The sequence below is a fragment of the Ischnura elegans genome, chromosome X (genome assembly GCF_921293095.1).
Source record: "Ischnura elegans chromosome X, ioIscEleg1.1, whole genome shotgun sequence".
NCBI lineage: Eukaryota > Metazoa > Arthropoda > Insecta > Odonata > Coenagrionidae > Ischnura > Ischnura elegans.
In genome coordinates this window covers 40173227-40183312 of record NC_060259.1, presented here as the reverse complement: position 1 = coordinate 40183312, position 10086 = coordinate 40173227, and the positions used below count along the sequence as shown (strand labels likewise).

Below are 10086 nucleotides of genomic sequence, written 5' to 3'. Positions count from 1 at the left end.
GGAAAAAAAAACGTTTGCGACGAAGGAAATGAGAGCGATTTTTCAAACGCGCGTCAAGGCTGAGCTACAAGCCGCGGGACCCTGAGGCTTGGTAACCGAGGCCGATTTTTCAAGTTTTTAAAAAGTTTATTCTTGAAAATCGTCATTTAAAGCACGGAATATCGTCTTCATTGACCTAAAACACTAAACTTAGGATGTTAAAAAGGATTATGTATAGATCTACTAGACCATTTAACGCATTACGGGAGTGAAAATACTAAGGATTGGATATTTTTCGGAACCATCCCACGCCTATGAAATATGGCTCGGACATAGAAGTAAAGCGAAGAGATTAAGTTGGCAAGCTTAAGAGAGATAAAAATGAACTGTTTCCGCGAAAGGCAACAACCGATACCCTTTTTCCCTTTCCACCTTCGCCGAGGTGAGTCGCGTGGAAAGGGAAGTTTGCACATCACAAGGTATCTTTTATCCTTTTTTATTACTGCGTCCGTCCGATGAGATATTCATTTGATGCGTTTAGTTTCTTTATTGAACTAAAAAAAAGTTTATTGAACAAGAGTTTTTATGGTTGATTAAACGGCGTGAGAAGTATAGAATTTTTTTGGCTCTACAAAACTAAAGCTAAGTTCTATAGTTAGATTGCTTTGTCCACTTGAATTCCATGAAGATTCAAGATCCATAAAAATCGTTGATATAATTTTTAATAAAAATTCCAAAGGTTCCGAAATCTTGCAATTTTGGTAGTAAATTACTTGCCCAGTCATACAATTGTGTAGCAAAATGCAATTTTCGGCAGGCAGTATACTGTAAAATGGGGACGTCAAAACCTGCTGGTTGAGCATGTAGAATAATTGTTTTTTCTGCTTGAGAATTTGAAAGGGCCAAATATTACATGATTCAGATATGTACGTAGAATGTAATCTTTATTATTGCTGTGAAAATGACTATACTCAGGGCTCTCCCTTGTAGTTTGGATACATGTATGACTTAAATGGTCGACATATTACTTGGGGTTGGAGAAAGTGAAGTGGATAAAGAGAAAAAGGAATGATTTGGTGCTACTGGGTAAGGTGGGCAAGGAGAGGTCTTTTCTAGAGGAGATACTGAAGAGACAGAGGATACGGACAACAGAGGGGAGAGAAGATGGTAAAAATCATGGGAGACAACAATTATAGGTAAGTGGGATAGGGGGAAGAAGAGAATAGGATTTGCAGATGGAATGAAAGCGAATATGCCAAATTGTGAATTGAAGAGAGAAGTCCAATTTGGAAGTGAGACAGGCCAGGGTGACTGACAAAATTTTCCATATAAATCTATCCAGAAGATTACTGTAATAATAATAATAAAAGGCTTCCTACGACCCTTACGGATATGAAAATCAGTAACTTCCTGGCATTGGTTATGCCTTCCACACCCTTAGCGGTATTCAGGTTTATGAGTTTTGGTGATGGAGGCTACTAATATAAGCTTGGACATTATGTTGTCCACAGTGAGCTCTTTCTTCAGGTCACATCTGTGCTCACCGCGGTGCAAGGAAATATTTTTATTTTCCTTACAGGAAATATTACTTTGAGCATCTTATTTTTCCCCAAAGAATTTAAGGTGAAAATGGGTACGCTCAAAGTAATATTTCTGGTTCAATTTTTTGTGTAAGAAACAAGACCAAATTCAAGCTATAGATTTTCTCACTTAAAGAGGACTTCTTTCAGTCGCAATATAGGTATCTCCCCACATCTACCCTTGCACATTACCCCCAGATTGTAGGCAGTTGAAGATAGGACACACATTCCTTAGTCATTGTGCTAAGCTTGACAAGTCATCTGTGTAGCAAGAAAATTTGTTGCTTATTCATCTTCCATTGGTGAGGCTCATTAACTCTCATTTATGGATCATACCTCTGTCCACATCCATCCTTCTCGCAATGGAGGCAATTGTGGTGAGTAATCCAGCTGATTTCTTTTCAGTGAGCATACAAACACACTTAGATGACTTCACTATTTTTCACTGAGAGGAAATCTGTGGCAGGTGAGACCTATGACTCTATTTCAGTGCTATAGCTTGTGTTCATGTCATCACATTATTCCATACCTTTTATCATTTTTGTCTATGCTGGGAACATTATCCTGCATCAAGTGATACAATCAATGAGCAAGTTAGAGGTATGACGCCCAGTAATTAAGTGACGTAACATCATGGTACTGATCAGTCTCAAGTACAGTGAGTGAAGGAGACCTTTGACCAGAAGCGACCAGCACGTAGCAGAATGGAGGAAAACAAGTGAGAGTCATACTCTATTACGTTAACCAAGGTAAAGTTAATTTCTCTGTAATAATAGAACCAAATAATAAGCAAAGTGATGGTTACTTGAGTAATACTCTAAGAGTAATGTAAATTTAAAAATAAGGTGTGGACACCAATTATGTGAATCACACAAGTCACCCACGACATACTTAAAAAAATAAAAATCTTGCAAAAATGTTTTAAAATGATTTGATTCAAAAATATGTTTTATTTTCTACAGGAATGTATAGTATAAATTTAATATACTAACATATATCAATGCACTACTCATTACCGCCTCCAGTCAACATTGTGAATTCAAAGTAGTTCAACTTGAGCAGTAATCACCCACAGTAGACTCCTATAGAATAGGGAACCAAACCACACATGTTGCAAGAAATAACTGAGTGACAATTACACTAGGCTAAGAAAGCCTGATTGATGCCAAGTCCAGACAGGGGCCAGCAAAGCTAAGGTTCTACTTCCTGAAAAGGCGAGTTTCTTTGGTTGCAATCAATTTTTTGCTTTCCATTTTTCATTTTTTACTAATCATGATAACAATCAGCATACTCTACCAACTTCCATCTTTTAAGAACTAGTACAGCTAATTCAAAATCATATTCCTTGAAATAAATGAGGCTCTTCCTCCTTTTAATTGACTATGAAAAGTCAAATAAACTGTGAGTGAAAGCAGAGCATAATATTGTTCGGGGGTGCTTAAAATAACAGAATTATACATCAAATTTCAGGCAATCAAAATTTTTCCCTACCGAACATGAGCCTGAAATATTTGTTCCCTGTAGCCTAACTTGACATAAGAAAGTCCTTCACAAAACTTTAAATTTAGGTCAACAACTGAGACCGGCAAAATGATTATTACTCTGTTCCTTAGAGTAATTTTTTTTGATTTTCCATGTCAATGTGACTACATGGGGGAAATTCATATATGAAACAGGTATGTAGTTTCCTTTCAGAGAACTCATATTTCTTGCAAAACAATTCAGATTCATAAAGATAGGATGCCACTTATTGGAATTTCTCTCCATGCAGTGAGATACTTTTACTGACTCAATTCAGTGATATGACATTCACCTAGTTCCTTTCATTGAAGTATTGCAGGTGTGCCAATTGAGAAAAAACACCTTTACAAGGCACAAACTGCATATGTACTTGGTATATTCAAGGGTACTTGATTTAGGTACCATGAAAGGACCACTCTCATATCCAAATAAAAAAACCTGCAGTCAAGTACGAAATCTTAAGAGGAAAGATGCCAGCATTGAAAGAAGAAATTCAATCGTGCATGTAAATGATAGTTTAACTTATCCTTAGGCCAAAATTTCAATGGCAGAATCCCAGAAATACCAAACTTATACAAGCATTTGTCCTCATAATGTCCAAAAAATGCTCAACCATACCTCAATAAAGGTACTTCCTTTATTTATTCAGGAAAACGTATGCAATAGGGAAGTACACACAAATACTTTTTCAAACAATAGGATGGTTTATCATCCTATTGAATCATGCTACTCAAAATATGATTTCATAAAATTTTTATCATCAACTGGTAATTGCGATTAGAGCAAACAAGGTAGAATAACAATATTCAGCATCTTTAAACAACTTAAAACCGTTTCCTTGGAGAAAATTCATTTTTGTTCATTGCAAGGCATATATGATTGCAGAAGACCTTCACTAAAAGAACTGACAGCTCAGCAACCTGCTTTACTCCCTTGAAAGTACTTTTAAAAGTATTTCAAACCTTTAAAAAATCTTAGGGTTCTTTAATAATGCATCAGGTAAAAACAATCCATAATATGTATTCAACAAAGAGCATAATATTGATTCCTTTTCGGAATTCCTTCCCTACCACGGAAATACAAACTTTGACTGAATTTATTCTGAACACTTCTTATTGCGTGAATTCTTTTCACTGTCGCACGCCATGTCCCATGGACTCTAGACTATGACTAAATAAGAGATCAGTTTTTCATGCTAATGGGGGATTTAACTACGGGAAACCAAAATATTGCTTATAAAAATTATCTTTACTTCAATTGTACATTATAAGGACATAAAAAAGGTAATTTATACAGAAAATCCAGACATTGCAATGAGATTAAATGAGTAGCTGTCTTAAACGTTTGTAAAATCTATGGCACAACACTAAAAAAATGAAAGCAATTTCAAGTCTATAGCTAGTGACTGTGACGTTTCTTACCTCTGGTGTTTCATTTATGCCCAGTGTGGACAAAACTTTCTTTTAAATAAATGCGTTATTCTGCCAAAGAAGTCTAAAAATACCATATTGAAGCTTACCAATTTCAAGAATCACATTCAAATTATAAAACTTGATACATTAATTTCTCTACACTGATCCACGTGAAATTGACACAGTATCAGTAATATGAATGGCAGTTGGACTTTCAGTTAGAAAAACTTGAGCTTTTATGACCTTAAGATCATGATTACCAAAGACCCAAAATAGTCATGCATGCCACTAGATACTACCTTTTAAAATATGGCCAAATGTCAGTCTGATAATTTGGCCATCTCAGGCTCAACGATAATATCATATGACATAACATAATTATCAGTACAAACTGACAAAAAGAATGAGGTACCATAATCTGGGTGAGGAAATTCAGATACCGAACTTAGCATATCAGATCACTTTTATGTTAACTAATTCATATACAAAGATACAAAACATTTCATGAGAGTTTTCAAAGGAACTGCTAATATTCACAAATATGCTGTAATTGACATGAAACTTTGATATACTAAAATAATACCTATACTTTAAAAATGATTACTTGTTGATAAGTTAAACAATGGATGATACGTCTAAAATAATTTCCATTAACTACAAGTAATGAAAGTCAATGAATTCAAAGGACCATTTGAACAAAATGCCATCTTTAAATGAAATACCCTGACTCATAGAATATCACAGAAATAAAGTATTAAATATGGATGTAAAATGAAATATCAGTCACAATAATTATGCATTTGTTTATGTACGTAAAATGATAAAGGTCTAGGGGTAGAGGGGGAAAGTTATGCCGTGAATTAGCTAGTCATTTCACAGTGCATTGGAGAAAGTCATACTACATGACTTGTAAAAAAGGGACATGATGAGATTAGGCTTTTATATGTTTAATATGTGCACTATACAGTTTTGGCAAGTTTTGTGGACTGGCATTTGTTTATGATTCTTCTCTAATAACATTTGACTACACTGTGGGAACAGTGAGAACATGTTGGTCATGGTATGTTGGATGAAATACTAAAGCAATTTTCGTGAGAATAGTTTCTATGAATTTGTTCCCTAAAGAACCATATTAAAAACGATAACATAGTTTATCTTACAAACTGTAGGTACACATATAGTATTGAAAGATAATATAGTCCAGCACTTGTAGAAAAGCACAAAGAAATTTTTAAATACTTTTCACAACATACTAACAAATCAATTTTCACATTCATTCAAAAAGAAAGTAGTGTAGGTTGAAAACAAATCACCACACCGTAATTGAATGAGGCAAACTGCCATCAATAGGAAAATAGGCTTCAAAAGTGTCTTCATCTCTGCCTTGTTATGAACGATGATGATTTCAGAGAAACTAATTCAGGGAAGCTCAAATGTGTCACAATGTAAAATTTAAATATAATCCACAAAGTGAATATAACACAATGGCTTTACTATTAAAATTTGGCTCAAACATCTTACCAATACAAGAACAATCATTTACATAAATGGAATGGTTTCCTAACACCAACACACAAACCCTAGCTACATCCATGCTTCCTTCTTTTCAACCCTTAACCTGAGATTGGACTCAAATGGGTTCTTGGATGGCACTTGCATCAACCTGAAAACTTGAGGTATCGACTTTTCAAACCCCTGGTTTTCAAGAAAACAAGTAAGAAACATCTTGCACTATATCAAGGTTCACAGCATTTAATGCAATGCTCTGTTCATATTACATTTATATATACAAATATGTCATTGTTGGTAACAACTGTAAAATGTACATTAATGTATGAAAACAACTTTCCTCATGAACTAACGAAAATGCCTCATCGATCACCCAATAAACATTCAACTCATGCTTCTTTGGGGAACAGCAGCCTTGTGAGACAATGTCAACTCCAATATCAGTCCGTGTCTGACTAAAACCTTCATCCTAACTGTTCTTACATTTCTCAGCTGCAGGATTCATAACTCTTGCGAGACATGCACAAAATTCATCCTAGTGAGCACATGCTGCGTCTCATACCCAAGAATCACCTCCCGCCGGGGGCCCAGACGCATGGCCATCCATGAGAACGCCTTTCGCTTGGTCTTCGTAGCCCCAGACATCACCAGGGCCAGGCTGGGTGGGTCCTTCGTAGGATGGGTGCGACGCACCCTCATACTGTCGGTTCTTCTTCTTCTCCCTATTCACTTGAGCATACAGTGGTTCACCTGGTTTGGCTGGCTAGAAAATAAATTAACCACATCTTTAGCTTCCTCCTTCAACCACCCATCACTACTTCTATGGTCACATACCATACCCATGCATCATTTACGCATGCTAAACAAAATTACACAACTCAATCTCTACAGCAAGGTTAAATTTCACTAATATTCTGAAAATATTAAGATGGTAAAAATAATTGCAACAATACCATATGAAGCTTGGTATAAATTAGACAATTAATTTCTTTTGAATTAATTAAGTTACAAATCCAACAGAAATTATAGGGAAATACAATTGAGAGCTTGGAATTTACAAACATAAGTACATACGTACAATTACTATGCTGATTAAAAAAAATGAAGATTGCAACAGCCACATTTCATTCAATCAAGCCACCACCACTGAATAGCCATTAGGATTCAGTTATCAAAAATATTTATCAGTCATTAAACTTGGGAGTTTATGCATAGAATTTCAGTGTCCACCATGCAAAAGAGAGGAATGGTGTACATTGTTAGAAAGAATACCTCCACCAAACTCTTTCAAGGAATAAAAATTATAAGCCTGTCATTTTCTATTTATAAAGTTGAGCAACTTAAATCCGACATCATTGGGACTTGGCCAACACTAGAATTGGGATCCTGCGATGTTTTTAGAAGGATTGTAGATACATTTTGACAAATTAGATGAAATTTTAATGAACATATTTTTAATTCACAAACAATCTGTGTTACATAAGAAACTACTCCTTTCTAAATTTAAAAACTACTTTCAACCCATTCATAGTATCAAAAATTGGCAGAGCAAGAATGCATATAATGTGTATACATAAATCTATCACAGAATATCGAACAATAAAAGTTATAAGTTGAAAAATAAAATTATTAATACATAATCAATGCATCTAACGTCCCTTGTAATTCAATTTTTGTTGTGTATGATTCAATGAGCTGTCTAGTATGTACGCTACGCTAGCAAGTCCTTCGACGCTTGGTACTAGTCATTGACTTCAATGGATAGTCATGAAGATATTATGGATAATGGATATTATAAGGTGGAAGACTTATGAGGGGAAGATTCTTGCTGGTCAAAAAGGATTTCTTTGCAAAGTCTACAACAAAGCAAATGGACTCTGCCAATTTCTACTGCCCCATCTTCCACTGCCCACCTTTGTGACGTGACACTCACGTCTCGGCAGTTAGGCAGCTATGAAATAAGATATAAATAGCTGCGCCTTCAATTTATTTTATAAAGATCTTTATTGCACAGTACTTCCTCAGAGTCTTATAATTGTTTTTTAGAAAAACTAATGAAGAGAACATATTTAAGAAGTCTTATGATACTTATATCAGTCTTTCATCTGGTCTCCAGCAGGGCCAAGTCCCACCAAGGCAATTGGAGCCATGTTTGTATTGCAGTTTCCGACTCGGCATTATAGTATTATAACAGTAATTGAGAGTCCAATTGTCAACAGACACAACAGGCAGAATTATTGTTTAGGGTAAGAAAGAGGGTAGCCGTTTCAAGTCTTAATTTGTTACAACAGCATAATCAATAACAATGAAAATGGCAATATAAATTTTATACGACCGGTTGAGATGTACAACATAAATTTCTGGCATCACCACAGGATGATGTAGCACATCAAAACCAGTCACATTAAATTTATGCTCGAGGAAAATTGCTAGTTTTATCATTATTAAGTAGGAAAGAGTTTCAGCAGGAAATTTTTTCCTGAGAAGTACACCCAAGAAATATAGCTGAATTATGGATTTCCAGATTCAGGGTGCTCAACTGTACATTATTTTGACTTATATATTATGATTAATTTCCAAAGGGAAAACACTGGCTAAAGAGCGAGTGCCTCTTAAGATTTCTGTAATTCAGAAATTTTATAGATAGCAAAGACATAATAGAATTGACAATCTTGGATAAAATTACAAATTAGTTTTTAAAATTTAACTAATATTTTCAGACAAAAAAAAATGAAAGATTTTGAAAATGCATGCAGAGGACACTCACATACCCAGAATATGTTTTTCAATCATTGTCAATATCCCTGAAATAGTTTAGGTGTAACATTGCTTGTCAAATGATGGTAGTTCATATCAGATCAAAAGATCGCAGATAAATCATATCATGCAGACCACCAATAAATTATAGAAAATAGCCATACAAAGATTACAAATGAAACATAAAATTCTGGTTCATGACATCACTGACAACATGGTCACCAGGAAATGAATGAGACGTGTAAGTATTTTTGACAAAAGTTTAAAGAAACTGTAATACATTAGCATCATGATATGAGTTCCAGGACTTAACTCACAATATATGCAGAGAATCATGAAAAGTAGCTGATAAACAGTCAAAAAATAACATTATTTATCACCTTAAGAGCAGCAGAAATCATTAAAACAATAATTTATCGTTAAAATATGAATAATAGATACCAATTTTATTAAATAATAGCAGCCTTATTTGATTTGCTAAATGCAACACTCATACCTGGTGCTCAAATTCCAAAATATTGTCATAAAATTGCTTTTATCACAAAATATTTTTAGTAACCAAGAAATTTTAGGAAAATGCTAAAAATGAAGTTTTTTTTTAAAGAAATAAGGAGAGTTCAAATCAACTCATACCCATACAACATCATTAACAAAAAAGTAGTAAATATCGCAACTTAGAAAAATGTCCAATGCCACAGCATGCAAAGGAAAGAGAAAAACTCTAAACAAACTTTATAAGTTAAAAAGCTTATACCATGCACAAAAAATACTTCCCACATACATTGTAATGTGAGTACATGTGAGGTTGGTGTAAAAGTGACTCAAGGACAAAGCAAAAAGGCCAAAATTTTAAAACTTATTGCAAAATTTTGTGACATTTAATCTCAATATCATACGTCAAATTTTGAATGCATACAAAATTTAAGGTGAGGTACGCTAAAATAATAGGCCAATATATATGAAGAAGCAAACTAACCACAAGCTTAAAGTAAGCTGTTCATTAGTACATGACACTTCTGATTACTTCAGACTGAGAATTAATTCATCAAAAATCCCACTCAAATAAGATAAATTTAAACTCATTTCTATTCCTGAATGCATTGCCATCATGTATCCCAAACATGTATTATTTATTCATTTTCGTAAACTTTTCTTCACCATATCCATTTTTTGACTAAAATTTTCATTAACAAGAGAGAGACTCTCATAAATATCACTCTATAAAACAAACAGAAGTTAGAGCATCAATTAAGTGAAATTTTGAATCAATAGAATGTCCAACTCTGCCCTTAACGCAGACGAGTGTCAAATCTAAAATCTTAGGAAGG

The 10086-nt window shown here is 34.3% G+C and overlaps 1 protein-coding gene across 16 annotated transcripts in view; it reads right to left on the bottom strand.

Annotated features, from left to right (window-relative positions):
- Positions 1 to 4309: 4309 nt before the first annotated feature.
- The window catches only part of LOC124171771 (catenin delta-2-like), a 229484-nt gene continuing 223707 nt past the window's right edge, over positions 4310 to 10086 (bottom strand). For 14 of the 16 annotated variants that reach the window (XM_046551086.1, XM_046551089.1, XM_046551093.1 and 11 more), the window contains one exon: positions 4310 to 6764. In XM_046551086.1, the coding sequence (XP_046407042.1) occupies positions 6558 to 6764 (207 nt within the window). In that variant the 3' untranslated portion in view covers positions 4310 to 6557. The remainder of the gene's footprint in view (positions 6765 to 10086) is intronic. The other 2 variants (XM_046551090.1, XM_046551092.1) reach the window with 1 other exon arrangement.